This window comes from Mastomys coucha, unplaced genomic scaffold, assembly GCF_008632895.1.
Source record: "Mastomys coucha isolate ucsf_1 unplaced genomic scaffold, UCSF_Mcou_1 pScaffold21, whole genome shotgun sequence".
Classification (NCBI taxonomy): Eukaryota; Metazoa; Chordata; class Mammalia; order Rodentia; family Muridae; genus Mastomys; species Mastomys coucha.
The window spans coordinates 138,237,392-138,256,428 of record NW_022196904.1 but is presented as its reverse complement, the minus strand read 5'-3'; the positions used below and the strand labels follow the sequence as shown (position 1 = coordinate 138,256,428).

Sequence of the window (19,037 nt, the reverse complement as noted above, 5' to 3'; positions counted from 1 at the left end):
CAAAGCTGGCCCATGCCCTTTCTTTTTTGACATTCCCACAGGTTTCTTTCCTACCTGTTCATCACTTACAGAGAGGTGTGTGTTTATTCCACTGTGATAACCAGCTCGTGGACAAGGCCGTCCTGGATTTGAAAGCAAGCCTGTGGGTAGAGGCCAATCTCCACCTTTAATGGTTCTGTTCTCCGGAGGAGGGAAGAGGTTGGTGGTAGTTTGAGCTCTGGAGGGTTATTTTCTCATAGCCCTTGTGAAAAAGGAGGAGGGGGAGGAGGAAGAAGAGGAAGAGGAGGAAGAGGAGGATCACAGGCCCGAGCCCTTCTCTCCCTTTTTTTCTCCTACAGAGCAGGGAGCAGAGGCAGGAAGTCAGAATGAGGGGTGAAATTCTCTCAGGAAGCTGTGTGACCTTGGGCAAGTCCCTTCCCCTCTCTGGGCCTCAAGTGGAGATAATAATCGCACCACTGCACAAGGCCACAGCCAAAGACAACTAGATTCATTAAGTTTGCCGCCATTATGATGGCGATTTGGAGAACAGCCAGTGCCAGGCAGGGCTCCTCTTGAGGCCTGAGAGCCTGGGGCAAAGGCGCCGGTAGGGAAGCTCCTCCTTAGCTGACCCTCCTCCCCCAGAGCTAGCTCCAACTCTTTCTGGGTTTCTAGGTGACTTGGCTGGCCCCTCTGGATGAGTTCTACTTTAAACCTGCTGCTGCTGCCTCCTCTGTATTGGGGGGGCTCCCACAGGGGCCCCCAGGCAGGAGCCCCCCCAGCCAAGCCCTGCGGGAGGGGCTGGGGCCCCCACCCCGGCCGGTGCCCATGGACCTGCCCCTTCCGTTCCTCTGATCACTGGAACACAGATTTCAGGGCACCTGCTGTGGGCCAGGAGCTGCACAACCCCTCCTTTGGGGACACCCACGAGGCTTCAGCCACCTCTGGGCAAACAACCATCCTTCGCTATGCAGTTTTTGAGCTAAGAGGCTCACTAAGACTGGCTCCCATCACAGGGTCAGCAGCGCAAGAACTGCGGCAAGGTTTTCTCTGGAAAGCCAGGATGCCTGGGTCCTCAAAGGAGGTGGCAGCTCCAAGCCTCCAGAGCTGAGGGGCGGGGGAGGGGCGCCTGCCGGCGGGAGGCCCATTAGCCAGCTAAGTGCTCCCTGGGAGGGGGAGACTGTGCTGCATCAGGAGGGGGTGAGGCAAAGTGAGGGCACGCGGGTGGAGTGCGATGGAGAGAGATGGGGTGATGTTTCCTGGGCTCAGCTAAGTACGGTAGGAGTGGGGTAGAGGACAAGGGTCTGTGTCCCCCAGCTTTATTATCTTCGCCTTTTCCACCTGGAGTCCTCAACCGGCTGACCTTGGCAGCATGTCTTGAGCATCTCCAACACCCGTCTTTCCAGGTGCACCCTCAACAGCCCTGTGCCCCCAAGCAAACCCACCTTATCTAAGGCCTCTGAGTCCTCCCGAGCCAGCGGACCAACAAAGCCCCCCAATTCCGCTCCATCACCCCTTTGGCTGCAGTCGCCGCCCCGACCGCCAGGGGGCGCCGCCGCAGGTCGGGCGGCACCGCCGCGGTGGGAGGGGGCGGCACCGCCCGACGAGGCGGGGCTCGGCGGGGGCGGGGCCGGGCGCCGAGTCTCCGGTCCGTCCGGGACAGACTGGCTGGCGGGCGGGCGGGCGCTGACGCCGCGGGGCCAGAGCGGGCCGCGCGGGAGTGTGTGGAGAGAGCAGTGGCACCGTCGGTTCCCGTCGGGGCTTCGAAAGTCCCCGAGCCGCCTCTGGCTTGGCCATGGCGGGTGCGAGGCCGGGCGTCCACGCGCTGCAGCTGGAGCCGCCCACCGTGGTGGAGACCCTGCGGCGCGGGAGTAAGTTCATCAAATGGGACGAGGTAAGAGAGTGGCTGTCCTCTGCTCTGCCCAGATCGAAGGATTCCTTCAATCACATTCGGCTAGATGCCATAGACCCCTACTTCAGCGTTGCCTGACCACCGCACCCCCTATTCCAGCCTTGCTTCACTCCGGAAACTTGAGTCCCCTGTTGTCCTGGTAATTGAAGACTTTGTCGTCGTCCCCCCTCTTCTCCTCCGCAACCCAGTCCTTTAGCTGTTTGTCAGTTGGGCTCTTCCACTCCTTGGCATGGAGACTTTGAACCCCAGTAAATCCTGTCCTCCTTCTCACTCTTTCCCAGCCTTGCCAGACGATGAATATCAAAGTCTCCATGCTAGTTCTCAGTTTCTGGTCTGGTCCCCAGACCCTTGTTCCTGGCACTGGACTCCCAGGGGGGCATAGGGCATCGTCGTCTTGACTGGGGTGCCACTGGGATCCTACTCTTCCCAGTGCCTCGCCTGAGCCATTATGGTCATCACTTTTCAGCCTGTCCTGGTGGTACCCCTTCGTCCTGCTTCTGTTCAGATGGGAGCACCAAGTCACCCCTTACCGGAGACTCTGTTCCTTTCCAGGTTCCTCCAACTCTGGGAACTTTGCTCCCCACTCCTTAACTTAGTGACTTTGAACCCCAATAAATCCTGGCCCCCATTTCTTTACTGCTTTCTCTCAGGTACTTCCCTGATACCCACCTGAGGCTTCTTATCCAGATATCAGGTCTCACCCACGTTTTTTGTACCGTTCCCTCCCTTGCCCCCTGGGCCCCTTGCTCCCTAGGGCCTCAACTCAGCGGCCTGAGTTTCCTTACTGCTCCTTCCCAGTCTGGCCATAGGCCTGGAAGACGCTAGGTTTCTTTCCGGCTGGGTGGGGCAGGAGTGGGAACTAAGGGGAGGGGCTGGGGGCGTGGCCTTAGCTGCAGGTGTGCTGGCAAGAGTGGGTACCCCCGGGGCTCCAGGAGACCCCTTCCCCCAGGCCAGCCTAAAGGGAAAAGTTTCTCCTTTTCCTTGCAGTGTGATAAACCCAAATAAGGAAGTGGAAACAAGGAGAGGGCTTGGGGTAGGGTGGGGGTGCTAAACAAAGTTTGGAACTGAAGAGCCAGGGTCCTGGGTGGCCTTTGGAGGTTAGGCCCCTGAGGATGGTACCACAGGGGCTTTAGGGACAGTACCCACAAATTTCCCCCTTTTTAGCACTACTGATGGCTGGTTAGTCAGGCCCAGGGCAAGGTTCGGAATCTCCTGGAGTGGTTAGGACCTGGTGTCCTCCAATTAGAGTTGAAGGATTATGAGTCCCATGGGTTTAGGGACCTGTGTCCCCAGATCAGCTGCTGTTCTTTTGTAAACCGAGACTGCATGGGTGGGGCTGTGCAACCCCTATTCTCCCAAGAGAGAAACTGAGGTCTCTGTGAGATCGAAGTTGAGGTCAGGAGGAGCCAGGGGTGGTCCTGCAGGGGTCTTGGCTCTACCCCTGCAAATCCTGACTCCTCATTTTCCCCCTGTGTAAAATGAGAGTGATGGCAGGACACACCTCACATACATGAAGAGTAGGGTTTGGAACTCAGGGTGCAGAGCTGGATATGCTTCACAGTCGGGGCCGTGGGACTGGGAGTGCGCACTGTTGGTGGCAGGATTGTCGAGAGCAGCAGTTTGGGGATGCTAATCCTCTTTTGGCTCAAGGGAGTGTACGTATAAGATTGATTAGAGCTGGTCCTGAACACATGGGGTAGTCTTGGGCATCAGTGACTAAGTCCTTTTTTAGAAAATGAGCATATTCCTATAAGCCTGCCTTTCTGTCAGTCACCACAGGGCTATTAGGGAGAAGATTAAACTCCCTGCCTAGACTTCCTGAGAGGCCCGTTTCAAAACGATGGGTGAGCCTAGAGGCTATGAGGATCCCATGAGGTACAATGTGACGGGTGATGAGCTTTGAGAAAGATCTTAGGGTAGCCAGATACTGTGAGGCCTCAAGAGACAGAGAGGCTTTAGCTCCAGGCTCCCAAGCCATCTGCTCTCATACAGGAATAGTATGCTAAAGTAAGGGGTGTGAGGCAGAAGAGTCTAGCATCCCTGACCTTGCAGGCCTTCTGGGGAAACCAAGGCCAGGATGGGCTCCTGGAGGTCCCCACAGCAGTTTCATGGGTAGAGAAGAAATGAAAGTACACAGTTGGGTGTGGCAAAAGCTAGGTGATATGAACAGGGTAGCTAGTAGCCCATGGGCAAAGGTGAAGCTGAGAGACATGTTGGGGACTGAACCTGAAATCCTCTGCTGACGACTTGTCTTCATCTCCAGAAGTACCCATAGGCTGGAGGAGCTTCCTCTTGGCTCACTGACAGAAACCAGCTACTGTAGGTCCAGGACCAAGCCTAGTCCAGCTCCTACTCCCCTGACTCTTGTCATGTCCTGCCCTCAGGAGGCCTCCAGTCGGAACCTGGTGACCCTGCGTGTGGACCCCAATGGCTTCTTCCTGTACTGGACAGGACCCAACATGGTGAGAGCGGTGCTGATGCTGCTGGCTCAGGCCTAGGCCTCTACGGGTGACCCCTGCCCAGCCCCCTTGTCCTGGGGGTAAGGCCTAGCCGGGGAGTGGTCATTCCCTAGCCTGGGTGGGGAGATTAACGACCCCTCATACTTCTCAGACACAAACCTTGGCTCTGGTTTTCCCAGGAGGTGGACACACTGGACATCAGCTCCATCAGGGACACAAGGACAGGTCGTTATGCCCGCCTGCCCAAGGTGAGGGCTGAGATCTCATGCTGATGGGGCCAAGGTTGTCAGAGGACAAGACACTCCTCTTTCTCCTCCTCACCTTTGGCCTTCACTATACAGGATCCCAAGATTCGAGAAGTCCTAGGCTTTGGGGGCCCTGATACCCGGCTGGAGGAAAAACTGATGACAGTGGTAGCTGGGCCAGATCCAGTAAATACCACATTCTTGAACTTCATGGCCGTGCAAGATGACACGGTCAAGGTGGGTTACTTCAAGAGACAACTCAGGAAAGATGCTTCACTGGAAGACATTATATAGCCCAGGCTGGCCTCGAACTTGAGGCAACCGTCTTGCCTAAGCTTCTCAAGTGCTGGGATTACAGGCATAAGCCACCACCCTCGGTTTTGTTCTGGTGATGTTTTATGTGCCAGACCCTGTTCTGGGTGTAGGCTGTGGCTGGGCTAGCCCCTCTGACCCCTTCACCCCTCTTCCCCTTGTGTGTTGTTAATTCCCAGGTCTGGTCAGAGGAGTTGTTTAAACTGGCTATGAACATATTGGCTCAGAACGCCTCCCGGAACACCTTCCTGCGGAAAGCGTGAGCCTGGGGTTACCCTGGGGAGCACTGGGGGTTCAGCTGATCAGTCCCGAGATCTGACCCTTGTACTTGCTTCCCCAGATACACGAAGCTGAAGCTGCAGGTGAACCAGGATGGACGGATTCCGGTCAAGAAGTGAGCCCCCCTTCCCCCCTCAGCATCTCCTCTCCTGCCCTGACCTTGGTGATCTTTGCCCCCCACTGACCCTGACCCCTCCTGCCTGCATCAGCATTCTGAAGATGTTCTCAGCAGACAAGAAGCGGGTGGAGACTGCACTGGAGTCCTGTGGCCTTAACTTCAACCGGGTGTGTGGGGGTAGGGCCAGGGTGAGGGTGGGGCAGGGTGGGGTGTCACAGTGGGTACCCACTTTCTGGAACTGACTGCCCTAGGTTCTCATCCCCACATTCCTTACCCTCAGAGTGAGTCCATTCGCCCTGATGAGTTTTCCTTGGAAATCTTTGAGCGGTTCTTGAACAAACTGTGTCTGCGCCCAGATATTGACAAGATCCTGCTGGAGATGTAAGCGACCTGGGAATGGCTTTCATAGGCTGGGCTCTGCCTCTGGTTTCTGCTCAGTGTTCTTCTGATCCAGTGAAAAGAGGTGCCAGTGGGCAGGTTTGTGAGTGTCCGAGTGAGAAAGGGGGAACCTGCCCAGGGTATTCATGTGGAGCTCTGTGTCATCCCTTTGCCACAGGTGGCTTAATCAGCCCATTCAGGATGGGAACCAATGGCCTCAGACATGTTTTGGGACCTGCCTGAGCCAACACAGTGTGGGAGGCAAGACTGGTTCTGGGGTCTAGAGGTTCAGAGTGGTGGATCAAGCATTTAGCAGCTTTTAAAGCTCTTACAAATGCTGATGCTAGTCTATCTTCTGCCTGACACTATTGAGAGGTCAGGAGAGTGGACAGGGAAACGGAGGCCCCGAATACCAGTCTGTGACTGCTGAAGTTAGGGGCAGGCCTTCTCACTTCCATCTCCCAGGGTGAGGGCTTAGCACTAGGTGGGAACCAAGGCTACAGCCTGACCAGCTTCTGGGCCCCTTCAGAGGTGCCAAGGGCAAGCCGTACCTCACCCTGGAGCAGCTCATGGACTTTATCAACCAGAAGCAAAGAGACCCAAGACTCAACGAAGTGCTGTACCCGCCGCTCCGGTCCTCACAGGCTCGGCTGCTCATTGAGAAGTATGAACCGAACAAACAGTTCCTAGAGCGTGGTGAGTAGCTATTGGCAGTGGGGCAGTGTGGGTGGGGCGGGCCAAGCCCAGCTGACCTGTTGACACCCCATCCGCAGACCAGATGTCTATGGAGGGCTTCAGCCGCTACTTGGGAGGGGAGGAAAATGGTATCCTGCCGCTGGAGGCCCTGGATCTGAGCATGGACATGACGCAGCCACTGAGTGCATACTTCATCAATTCCTCACACAATACCTATCTCACTGGTGAGTGAAAGAGCAGGAAGCAGAGATGCACATCCTCTGCCCTCACACTGCTTCTCCTTGCGGGGAGAGCACTTTCAACTTGATCACTCATCGGCCAATGCTTGGGGAGGGGCAGAATGGCCATTCTGCCCCAGGGTCAGTATCTCTGTGGGGTAGGCCTTCTGGGTATTTTGATGTGTCCCTGGGGACGGGCTGATGGCATATTTGTGTCATTGTACAGGGGTAGCCTGTACAGATGCATGGGCCAGAGACAGATGGTTTTAGAAGTGAAAAAAGGACTGGAGGTGCAACCTCCAGTCCCTGGCAACAAAGGGGTAGAGTGTTAGTCTACCATGAGCACAGGAGAAGCAGGAAAGGAAGCCCGTGTGTGCGTGCGTGCGTGCGTGCGTGCGTGCATGCGTGTGTCTGTGTATATGTGTGTGTGTGTATGTGTGTGTATTTGTCACATGGGCCTAATGGCGGGTACACAGGAGGAGAGGGCTGGGGAGAGAAGGCTGGGAAGGGGAGGCAGGATCAACCCCGGTCTGGATGGCTTCTGGATTCAGTGTGAGTGGCAGAGTGTGGATGGCTTGAAGTAGGGGGAAGTACTGTGACCTGCTAGGAGTTCTGTGGAGACTGGGTGGGAGGCCGGGAGGGGCTGTGATCCCCTAGGCAGGAGGTGGTGAGGCTGGTGCAGGAATAGCTGTAGTAGACACTAGCTAGGTCCTAGGGAGCTCTAGAAGGTATCTGGGGACTCCGTAGTTCAGGGCAGTGGGGCAGTGCTGCGAGTGTTTTATGTGAGGGAATGTGACTGAGGTTCAGGATATCTGCCCTTTCCTGAGGGCTTCTGGGGGAGATTGGTACTGCCTCTGCACTGATTGGAAAAGTAAGAGGCTAGTCAGAGTGTACTGCTCTGGAATTGATTGGGTGTGTCAGGGGTCTCTCCATCCCCAGTATGTGTTGATTCTACATGGGATGGGGTGGCCAGTGGATAGTGACACAGCCTTACCTGCAGCGGGCCAGCTGGCTGGAACATCATCGGTGGAGATGTACCGCCAGGCACTGCTATGGGGCTGCCGCTGTGTGGAGCTGGATGTGTGGAAGGGACGGCCGCCAGAGGAAGAGCCCTTCATTACCCATGGTTTCACCATGACCACTGAGGTGCCATTACGTGATGTGCTAGAGGCCATCGCTGAGACAGCCTTCAAGACCTCACCCTACCCTGTCATCCTCTCCTTCGAGAACCATGTAGACTCGTGAGTGGGCCTGCCCCGGGAATCTCTAGAGAGACCTCTGATGGAGGCAGTCTGACCCAGCACAGCCCTTTCATACTTTATCAGCTCTGACCCTGAGGTACTCACCCACTCCATAGGCCTCTGACCCCTGGGAACCTTTGACCTCTGACCTTGTCCCCACAGGGCAAAGCAGCAGGCCAAGATGGCTGAGTACTGCCGCTCTATCTTTGGGGATGCGCTGCTCATTGACCCACTGGACAAGTACCCGGTATGGGGGACTTGGAGTTAAACCAGGGTATAAGAAGGTGAAGAGTGACTGACTAGGTCCTGACTTGTCCACATTGCCCAGCTATCTGCAGGCATCCCCCTGCCTAGTCCACAGGACCTGATGGGCCGTATCCTGGTGAAGAATAAGAAGCGGCATCGGCCCAGCACAGGCGTCCCTGACAGCTCAGTGCGCAAGCGGCCTCTGGAACAGAGCAACTCAGCCCTGAGCGAGAGCTCAGCCGCCACAGAGCCCTCCTCACCCCAGCTTGGTATGGCCCGGCCTGACCTCCAGCCCTGATCCTCCCATGGGCTTAACTTCTCACCCCAGTGTCGTCATCACTCCAGCCCGACCTCCTTCCTTCCCACTTCTCAGCTGGGTGTTGATCTCTCTGCCCTGATTTTCAGTGTGTCACTGCTGCCCGTCCAGGGTAGGGCTCTGGATTCTGACCTTTGACCTTATCCATCCTCTTCCTTCAGGTCCCTGACACTTGACTTGTTCACCCACCTACTTAAACTTTCAGCTAACCTTTGCCTAGTCTCCTTATTGAGGTCCCCCATCATGGACACATAACTGCTTACCCCACTAACCCCTGCTGGGTATGGCTCTGGCTGAGCCCAGCTTGTAGCTCTGCCATGCTGTTTGGCTGTTAGGGCTGTTGTGCTAGCTCCCTGCCCTATGTAACTCTGACCTGTGACACCTCTGGTCAATCACTAGCCTTAATGCCACCCAGACTAGGTAGGATCCCTACCCTGACCTCCCCACCCACAAACTGAGCACAACCTGCAGGCTTCCTCAGTACCAGCCTGTGGTCCTGACACTGGACCCTTGGCCCTTGTGCAGGGTCCCCCAGCTCCGACAGCTGCCCTGGCCTAAGCAATGGGGAGGAGGTGGGACTTGAGAAGACCAGCCTGGAGCCTCAGAAGTCTTTAGGTGAGGAGGGCCTCACCCGGGGACCTAATGTTCTCATGTCTGACCGTGACCGAGAGGATGAGGAGGAAGATGAAGAAGAAGAGGAAACAACGGATCCAAAGAAGCCCACCACTGATGAGGTCAGGACCACAGGCGGGTGGGGGTGTTGGCTGGGTGGTCGCCTTTCTGTTGTGCATTTGCTCTCATAGAGCCTGATCTATGCAGACTTCGGTTTATGTAGGTATGCAATGAGTTTGCAAGAGTTAGGGTGCAAGGCTAAAGAGACACCCCACTAGTAAAAGCATCTGCCCCCGGATGCTGTCCTCTTCACAGAGAACAGAGAAGTGTGTAGATAGATGAAAGATGATAGATAGACACATAGATAGACAGATAGATGACTGATAGATAGATGATAGGTAGATACATAGATAGATAAAACAGGTCGATGATTGATAGATAGATAGATGATAGATAAATACAGGGCTGGAGAGATGGCTCAGTGATTCAGAGCATTGACTGCTCTTCCAGAGGTCCTGAGTTCAATTCCCAGCAACCACATGGTGGCTCACAACCATCTGTCATGGAATCTGATGCCCTCTTCTGGTGTGTCTGAAAACAGCTACAGTGTTTTCATATAAATTTAATAAATAAATCTTTAAAAAAAGATAGATACATAGATGGATGGATGGATGGACAGACAGACAGAGATATGTAGAATGTAATAAGAAAAGAGCTAGGGCATGGGGGCTCACACCTTTATCCCAGCTAAGGTGGCAGAGGCAGGTGAATCTCTCAGATTGAGGCCAGCCTGATCCATAGACTTAAGTTCTAGGACAGTTCTAGGCTACACAGAGAAACCCTGTCTCAAAAAAAGAAAAAAAAAAAAAAGAAAAAGAAAAAAAACGTGGTGGTGTGTGTTTTTAATCTCAGCAAAGGCAGGTAGATCTCTATGAATTTGAGGCCGTCCTGGTCTATCCATATAGTGAGTTCTAGGCTATCAAGAGCAATAGAGAAAGACCCTGTCTCAAAAAATAGTATTAGTATACAGGACTGTACAATAATATAATAGTATTAGTATACAGTATACAGTATATTAATAGTGGTTACCATACAAGTCTAGTGACCTGACGTTGACACCCAGAACCCAAGGACAGAGAACTGACTCTCAAAGGTTGTCCTCTGATCAGCATGTGTGCACCATGGCAGCAAGTACCCATACTTACACACACTCACACACACACAAGAATAGTAAATACAGTTAAAAGTTTAAAGAAAAGAGGACACAGAATTGCAGTTTGGGAAAGGGACAGTGCCCTGGCATGGAAGTTGGGGCAGACAGACCTAAAGAGGTGGTACTAGCATGTGCCAAGGCCCTGTGGCAGGAAAGAGTCTCAAAGGGAACTCTGGGGAGTCCAGGTGACAGAAGGGTCATTGTGGCTGTTGTGGGAGGGAAGATTTGAGAGGGCTCCTGAGTTGGGGGCGGTGTGTGTGTTGGGCACTGAGAGGCCTCTATCCAGGCGATGTGTCAGCGTCTTACAAGAAGCTGTTAAGCAGTATGCCTGTAGGTGTGGGAAAGGGCTAGCCCCGCTGGGGAGGTAGGTAAGGAACATCTGGTACCACTGATCTCGAGTTTGGGGCCACAGGGCACAGCCAGCAGTGAGGTCAATGCCACGGAGGAGATGTCGACGCTCGTCAACTACGTTGAGCCTGTCAAGTTCAAGTCCTTTGAGGCTGCTCGAAGTGAGTGGAATGTGTGACCGGGAGCTAGCCCTGCCAAGCCTTGGCAGCTTTTACATCTTCCCTCCACTCCCCACCACCCCCCAGAAAGGAACAAGTGCTTCGAGATGTCATCCTTCGTGGAGACCAAGGCAATGGAGCAACTAACCAAGAGTCCCATGGAGTTTGTGGAGTATCCTCTCCTGGCACTGGGGCTAGAGTGGGGCAGGGTCTTGCAGATGCCACTGAAGCATCTGCATGGGGTCCTTAGTAGGCTGAGGCGTAAGGCTCAGGGACAGCATGGGCAGCTTTGCTGGGAGTGGAATCCCAGGAGAACGAGACGGGGGCCCGAGACAGAGAGTGGAAGAGGGTGGTCACTTCTTCCCTTATGGCCCTGACCAACAATCCCAGATACAACAAACAGCAGCTTAGCCGCATCTATCCCAAGGGCACACGAGTGGACTCCTCCAACTATATGCCTCAGCTCTTCTGGAACGTGGGTTGCCAGCTCGTTGCCCTCAACTTCCAGACCTTGGGTGAGCCCTGGCCCCGTCTTAGGGGTTTTCTTGGTGGATAAAACAATGTGACCAAATGCAACCTGGGAAGGAAGGGGTTTGTTCCATCTTACAGTTTACCAGTCCATCGCTGAGGGAAGTCAGGAAAAGAACTGGAGCAGAGAACATGGAGGAATGCTGCTTACTGGCTCGCTCCTCCTAGCTTGCTCAGCCTGCCTTCTTACAGCGTCCGGGACCACCAGCCCGCCCATATCAATCCTTAAAAAAAGTGCACCACAGGCCATCTGATGGGAGGCATTTTTTCCATTGAGGTTCCTGCTTCCAAAGTGACTCTAGCTGGTGTCAAGTTGACATAGAACTGGCCAGCACACCCTCCTTGACCCTTGCCCATCTTGCTGGCTTCTGGTTTACCTAATCCTAGATCCTCAAATTTAACCCAGACTTTGTACTGAGCCCTTACCTAGACCGATTCTGTGGACCCTCACCTGTCTAGTTGTTCTTGAACCTGGACCCTTAATCCATTGACACCCCCCCCCATCCCTGGACCTTGAAGTCTGGCTGACCCCTGCTAGGACCCTTTACTGATCTGCCTGTTTTGTCTACAGACTTGCCAATGCAGCTCAACGCAGGCGTGTTTGAGTACAACGGGCGCAGTGGGTACTTGCTCAAGCCTGAGTTTATGCGGCGGCCGGACAAGTCTTTTGACCCCTTCACTGAGGTCATCGTCGACGGCATAGTGGCCAACGCCTTGCGGGTCAAGGTGGGGCCCAGGAGGGGCTGGGCCTAGGGTCTTTTTTTTTGAGGAGGACACATAGCAGCTGCCTTACCTTCTTGGGCTGTCCCACCCCAGGTGATTTCGGGGCAGTTCCTGTCAGACAGGAAGGTGGGCATCTATGTCGAGGTGGACATGTTTGGTCTCCCAGTTGACACAAGACGCAAATACCGCACACGGACATCCCAGGGGAACTCATTCAACCCTGTGTGGGATGAGGAGCCCTTTGACTTCCCCAAGGTAAGCCCACTCTGTGGCAGGCCAACCCACCATGACTTTGCTGTGCTTAGTCTGAGAGCATGGACCAGGCACCCTCGTGACTGGTGGTCAGAAAGTAGGAAAAGCAAGCGACCTCCTTAGACCTGCATATCCCAGGGTCAGACTTGGGTTCTCTGTCCTTTTCTGAGTAACAGATGGGATAAGAAGAGACAAGGGCTGTCGCAGAGGGATGATGACAGCATGTCCTATCTTGTGTCGTTCCTGTTCTTTCCCCCACATGAGGAACAGGCACTGCCATGTCTCCAAGGCAGGAAGTCCTTGCCAGAGACCACAGCCACAAGCTTGACCTGCCCACCCCCACCCCCGATGTGGTCCCATGGGAATGTGGCCTCTACTCTTGAGCTGGTTGAACTGTGTCCTGAATTTATACACATGGCTCAGTATAGCTGCTAAGCAGGCCACAGTGTCACTTGCCCTGTCCTACGGATAGCCCCGAAGGCTTCTGGCTACCTGTGTTCTTGGCTCAGGACTCTGGTGGCCATCCCTTGAGCTGGGCTTCTGTGCTCTGAGGGTGAAGCCTTGGCGGCTATAGTATGGTGGTCCTGGCTCTGCCCCATGGCTCAGAATCTGGGCCCCACAGGTTGTGCTGCCCACGCTGGCCTCACTTCGCATTGCAGCCTTTGAGGAGGGTGGCAGATTCGTTGGGCACCGTATCCTGCCTGTCTCTGCTATCCGCTCAGGTGAGACCGTGGGCTTTGGGCAGTACTGGGTAGCTTGGGAATTTGGCCAGGCCTAGATCAACTTTCCCTCCTGCCCACCCAGGATACCACTATGTCTGCCTGCGAAATGAGGCCAACCAACCGTTGTGCCTGCCTGCCCTGCTTATCTACACTGAAGCTTCTGACTACATCCCAGATGACCACCAGGGTGAGACGCTGGGATAGGTTTGGTGGAGCCTAGAAGGGTGGGCACTGGGCTTGGGCATAGCTGATTTAAGTGGCCCCAGTTCAAGTGGGATCAGACTCCCCTCCCACCTCCACCCCCCGTTGGAGCCCTGTACTGGCAGGAAGAGTGTGGCCTGGGCTTTGGTCTGGAGACTGGGCCTTCTACTTCCTCTAGACTATGCGGAGGCCTTGATTAACCCCATCAAGCACGTCAGCCTAATGGACCAGCGGGCCAAGCAGCTGGCTGCTCTCATTGGAGAGAGTGAGGTGAGCGGCAGCCATGGAGGTGGGCGGGGCTAGGCCCACCTTGACATTGGGGACCAGTGAATGACTCTTCCACAGGTACCCTGACTCCCAACCCTGCTTCCTGCTGCTTTTCTCCAGACTCTGTGTGTCTTATTGTAGACCCTAGTTTCATGTCTCTTCGGCCCGGTCCATGTCTGGGAAGCCTGTTCCTTTTCTGGGTTCTTTTGTCTCACTCAAACCTAGAAATGAAGTGAAGTGGCTGTTAAGTGTCAGTTTGCTGCCAGCCCTAGTGTGAGGTCAGTCACATCCTTGGCTCATGGCCCTGTCCCTCACCAAGGTGGGACACTGAGGCTATGAGAAGTGGCTCAGCTCCACACAGCCTGGCTGGGCCTTCAGCCTGTTTTTAGCCCCTAAAGCTTGGCCTTTCTGCCATGTGGTACTGTCAGGGGGTTGTAGATAGCTTACAGTGGGCAGAAGGGCTGTAGATTCTTGCTTTTGTGTGTAAACGTGTTGGTTCACGTGCACATGTATGTGTGTGGTTTTCCAGAGACACACTCCATCTTATTGTCTGAGATAGGGTCTCTCATTGAGCCAGACTGGCTGGCCAGTGAACTCAGGGATCCCCCTGTCTTTACCCATCCCAGCAATGGGCTTATAGGCATGAGGTGATCCAACTGCAGTCCCTCATGCTTTTATAGTAGGTACTTTACTGAGTCAGTCAGTTTTCTAACCCTTACTTCTTCTCCCATGCTGCATAGGGACGGAGCCCAATGGTCGTAAGCGAGCTAGACAAATGCTCTACCACTGAGCTATACTCTCAGCCCATTTATGGGCTCTTGAAAGAGGACATTCCCATTTACACTGATTTGGGTTGTGTCTAGACTGGATTTTCTCAAGCTCTGGGGGAGGGCAAAGCATTGGGGTCTACACACACTGGGGTACTGGAAGCCAGGGAAGCCACGAGGACATAGTGGCTTCAGTGGGAAGGCGCCAGGAGCAGAGGTTCAGCCACATGTCCTGACCCGGTCCCCATGGGGCCTGTGGCGGCCAGGAAAGAGATGACTGCAATTAGGGCTTGTGAGGAGCTGTTAGTCGAAGAGACTGGTGCCCGCTCTGCACTTGCTTCCTCTGCTGATTAAATCAGAAGCCAAGCATCCAAGAGGAGGACTAGCCGCCAGGCGGGTGGGAGGGAGGGAGGGAGGGAGGGAGAGAGGGAGGGAGGGAGGGCCGCGGCGGAAGGCCTGCTGGAGATGGGCCAGGCTTCTTTAGAAGGATCTCGGAATTGTTGAAGACTTGAAGTCATCTGGTGACATGGAGCCTTCCCGATGGCTTGGGCAAGGGTCTGGCTGTGCCTGTTGTACCTCCTCATTGTGTAGGCAGAGAGAGCTGGAAGGGGCATAGGGCGTACAGGAGGTGGAAAGGATCCAGCAAGATGAAGAGAACATTTTTGGAAAGAGTTTTCTCTTACAGGCTCAGGCCAGTACAGAGACATATCAGGAGACCCCGTCTCAACAGCCAGGGTCACAGCTCCCCTCCAACCCCACATCTAACCCACTGGACGCCTCACCTCGCTGGCCTCCAGGTCCTACCACTTCCCCTACCAGCACATCCCTCAGTAGCCCAGGTAAGGGACAGCCTGGGCTGGGGCGGGCCAAGGGGAGCCGCCCGCAGCCGGATCTCTCAGCCCCTCACCACAGTCTCTGCTCTCCAGGGCAGCGAGATGATTTGATTGCCAGCATCCTCTCTGGTAAGGGGCACAGCCTGATATGGGGTAGGGCCACCTGGTTGGCATGTGCCCCTCCCAACTCAACCATGCCTGGCCCACCTCGACTGTTAACCCGCTTCCTTTGCTACCCCCTGTAGAGGTGACCCCTACACCTCTAGAGGAGCTCCGAAGCCACAAGGCTATGGTGAAGCTCCGGAGCCGGCAGGATCGAGATCTGAGGGAGCTGCATAAAAAACACCAGCGCAAGGCTGTGGCCCTCACCCGGCGCCTTCTGGACGGCCTGGCCCAGGCCAGGGCTGAGGGGAAGTGCCGACCCTCCCCCAGTGCCCTGTGAGTGTCCTGCAACCCATTGGCACCTGTGTTATGTGCTGACAGGAATATCAGAGGGAGGCGTGTATGTGAGTCTTCAGGCTGGATGGGCATGCTCAGATGGCAGGAAGGTGGAGGCAGGTTCCCATGCTGGGCCCTCACTCTTCCCTGGGAGTAACACCTCTTCTGAGGTCCCTGGCCAAGAATCAGGAACCTGTCACCTGTGTGAAGCTAACGGGACAGCTGCTGGCCCCTTCGAGGCCTCCTGATTTGCATAGCATAGCTCACCTAACTGGTGCCTGCCACTCTGCTGGCATGAGCTCTGCCCTAACTGTCCTCTACCAGAGACCTGGCCTTAGGAAGGTTTTCCCTATAGGGGCAAGGCCACCAACGTGGAGGACGTGAAGGAGGAAGAAGAGGATGCCAAACAGTATCGAGAGTTCCAGAACCGACAAGTACAGAGCCTGCTGGAGCTGAGGGAAGCCCAGGCAGATGCAGTGACTGAGCGGAAGCTGGAGCATCTGCGACAGGTGAGGGGCATTGTGGCATAGGCAAGGAGAGCCAGCTTCCTGGGTAGATCTGCCCTATGTTAGCCCTGCGTTACCTGCTGGCTGCCTGATCCCCAGGCTCAGCAGCGGCTCAGGGAGGTTGTCCTGGATGCACACACAACTCAGTTCAAGAGGCTGAAGGAGCTGAATGAAAGGTAAGGACAGAAGATGCTGTGTGAGTGTGGGAGACTCTGGTGCCCAGAGTCCATCCCCTGAGTCCCTCCTCGCTGCTCCAGGGAGAAGAAGGAGCTTCAGAAGATCCTGGACAGGAAGCGCAACAACAGTATCTCAGAGGCCAAGACGAGGGAGAAACATAAGAAGGAGGTGTAAGTGTGTTGGGACTGGGAGCCATTGAGTGAGGGGAGGCAGGGAGAGGGCCTGGCCCCGAGCCATCCCTTTCACCTCTGCAGGGAACTGACAGAGATTAATCGGCGGCACATCACCGAGTCAGTGAACTCCATCAGACGGGTGAGTGAGGCCCGCATCTCCTCCTTCACTCTTCAGAAACTCAGCTTTTCAATGCCCACCCTGGTACCACGTTTCTCTCCAAAAGGCTCCTAATGCCTTTCCTCCAGGGACCGTACCAACTGCCCCTGGTCCCTGTGTCATATCCAGCACCTTGGGAGCCCTGGCATGCTCCCTGCCCCCCCCCCCCCCAATTTCAGTGACCCCAGGCCTTGCTGAACTCTTGCTGTCCTTTACAGCTGGAAGAGGCCCAGAAGCAGCGCCATGAGCGCCTCGTGGCAGGGCAGCAGCAGGTCCTCCAGCAGTTAGTGGAAGAGGAACCCAAGGTGAGGCCTGGGAGGAGGCACACAGGCGGGGAGCACGGGAGCTGGGCAGCCTGGCCCCTCTGGGACACTCATCCTCTTGCAGCTGCTGGCCCAGCTGACCCAGGAGTGTCAGGAACAGCGAGAGAGGTTGCCCCAGGAGATTCGTCGGTGCCTGCTGGGCGAGACATCAGAGGGATTAGGGGACGGCCCCCTGGTGGCCTGTGCCAGCAATGGTCATGCACCTGGGAGTAGTGGGCACCTGTCCGGCGCTGACTCGGAGAGCCAGGAGGAGAACACCCAGCTTTGAACTGGCTGAGCAAGAGGTGGCCACAAGTTTGGGTGGGCACTGGGCTGTGGGTAGAAGACACTAATACTTTGGGTTTTTTTTAACCTTTTATCTTTAGAAATTTTATTTTTTTAAAATCTGAGGCAAATGCCTCACACTAACTCTAATTCCCTTCATCTTCTTGGGACCTCTTCGGTCCTCAGCCTCCCCTTCTAACTTCAGGCCTAGGGAAAGGGCTAGGGCTTTTACCCCATAACATTCACCTAAGATAGGTGCTCCCCGATTCCCAAGGAGCAGCAAGTAGAGCCCTGGAGCTCTGGGTAGTAGAAAGCAACCCTTTATATTTGGGGATTTTTTTTTTTACATGAATAAAAGTGGACTTCAGGGATCCTGTGTATAGTGTAGTTTGGATGAAAACACTCTGGGCTCTAGCTCTGGTACTGCCATTTTCTCTGGGGCCTCAGTTTCCTTATCTATAAAATGGGGTTGTACCATTGTGGTCAGATTCCTATAGAAGAGTTTCAAGGTTTGAACTTGGCTGCCTTGCCTAAGGTCTGTGGTGACCTTAGTTCCTGTCAGAGGTAGCTTCTGGCCTTCCCATGTCTTTCCTGAGCCCTTAAGTTCCCCAAACCCATTACTCTCTTTTTCCCTCAGCCTTTCCCTGTCTCTCTTTGTTCAGGCCCACACCCTGCTTTAGGAAGTCTTCCTAAACTCCCCACCCCTTCCTGTTGCCTGATAAGACCTAAGCACCCAGCATCTTCCACCAGGGTTGCTGAGGGCCCCACAAAGGCTTGAAGCTGAGTTTTCAGATTGGTGGGAAGAGGTCCATGGCTCTTAGGAGAAAGGAAATTGATAATCTTAAAGGTTATCGCTGACAGGGTTGTGGTACTCTGTGGATACCCTGTGGCCCTCTCCCTATGAGGGAGATGTTTTACCTGTTTTACAGATATGGAAACAGGCCCCGAATGGAAGATGCATTTACTGGGCTATAGCTAAGTGGAGACCTGCTGGAAGGCAGGATGGCCTGCGTACTAGCTCTGCTAGCGGTCTTCACCAGCCTGGAGGACATGCTCTGAGCCTGGGACCAGCCAGGATCACCAGAGACCCTGTGGCAAGAGGATGGGCCAAGCTCTGCAGCTGGGGCAGGCTGGCACTTCTTCAAGGCCTCTCCCAGTTTCCTGGCGGCTGGGGACTGGTTGCTCCCTCCAGAGGAAGGCAGCCTCTTATCTGGGCTTATCTCCTGCCAATGAAGTGTTTGCTTTGCTTTGTTTTTGTTGCAGCCTCAGGCAAACAGATCGGGTAGGAAGGCTAGAGAAACTGGGTGGCCAGGGTTGGGCTTCTCAGGGCGAAGGCCTCAGCTCTCTCTGAGACTCCAGCCATTGTCCAAGTCACCTTCAGCTGCCAGTCCGTGTCATGTTCCCAGAACTGCCACTTTTCCGTATCCCATGTCCTATATCAGTGACTGTCTGACCTCCATTTTTCCCAAACACTCCATGTGGGCTGGGGCCCTCAAAAATAAGCTAAGTCCCAAGATTCTGGTGGGTCCATCTGCAGAGAGTGTCAGTTCCAGACATAGCCTCACCTTCAAGTCTGACCTACTCCTTGAGGCCTTGTTGTGGGGGCCACCCCCTCCCATGTTCCGGAAAGCAAAGAGTTGTGGCGCAATTTATCAGCATATCCAGCACAAAGCACTGGCCTGGGCTACAGGGGCGCCAATAAATCTCTGAACTGAGCTCTGGGCCCTGCTCCAGGTCCCTGTGAGAAGCTTCTACGTTCCCTAGCGATCGGTCTGCCGCGCCGCCCCGCCCCACGTGCCTTGCCAGGTCCCTGAGCTGCGCTGGCCCCAGGCCGGTCAAACAGTAGCTGCTCACAAGGACTGACCCAAATAGGAGCAAATGACCCCCCCGCCCGCCCCGGGGGAGCCGCGACATGGTTTGCAGAACGCTAAATTCCGGCGGCCGGCTGGGCTGCGGCTCCCAATTACCATATTAGAGAT

The 19,037-nt window shown here is 55.0% G+C and overlaps 1 protein-coding gene across 2 annotated transcripts; it reads left to right on the top strand.

The window, feature by feature from the left end:
- The first annotated feature begins 635 nt into the window (after positions 1–635).
- Positions 636–18,773, top strand: Plcb3 (phospholipase C beta 3). 2 transcript variants are annotated; one of them, XM_031389484.1, is made up of 32 exons: positions 636–1,870; positions 4,273–4,350; positions 4,527–4,595; positions 4,689–4,829; positions 5,084–5,163; positions 5,245–5,298; positions 5,393–5,468; positions 5,582–5,682; positions 6,209–6,375; positions 6,453–6,599; positions 7,594–7,834; positions 7,997–8,081; positions 8,163–8,349; positions 8,922–9,130; positions 10,634–10,730; positions 10,815–10,899; positions 11,118–11,242; positions 11,827–11,981; positions 12,072–12,233; positions 12,853–12,952; positions 13,035–13,139; positions 13,332–13,423; positions 14,873–15,026; positions 15,114–15,149; positions 15,266–15,458; positions 15,814–15,967; positions 16,064–16,140; positions 16,222–16,311; positions 16,396–16,453; positions 16,690–16,776; positions 16,859–17,078; positions 17,988–18,773. In XM_031389484.1, exons 1-31 carry the CDS (start codon positions 1,772–1,774, stop codon positions 17,060–17,062), a joined length of 3,708 nt encoding a protein of 1,235 aa, XP_031245344.1. In that variant the 5' UTR covers positions 636–1,771; the 3' UTR covers positions 17,063–17,078; positions 17,988–18,773. The 2 variants fall into 2 exon arrangements, with proteins under 2 accessions (XP_031245344.1, XP_031245343.1); XM_031389483.1 differs by lacking the exon at positions 17,988–18,773 and having other exon boundaries at positions 16,859–17,429.
- Positions 18,774–19,037: the final 264 nt, after the last annotated feature.

Excerpts from the sequence above, each read along its gene's own strand:
- Plcb3 (XM_031389484.1), top strand. The coding sequence starts at position 1,772 with ATGGCGGGTGCGAGGCCGGGCGTCCACGCGCTGCAGCTGGAGCCGCCC. Across the intron at positions 4,830-5,083 it reads TGCAAGATGACACGGTCAAG|GTCTGGTCAGAGGAGTTGTT; the intron begins GTGGGTTACTTC and ends GTTAATTCCCAG. Across the intron at positions 16,141-16,221 it reads CTGAAGGAGCTGAATGAAAG|GGAGAAGAAGGAGCTTCAGA; the intron begins GTAAGGACAGAA and ends TCGCTGCTCCAG.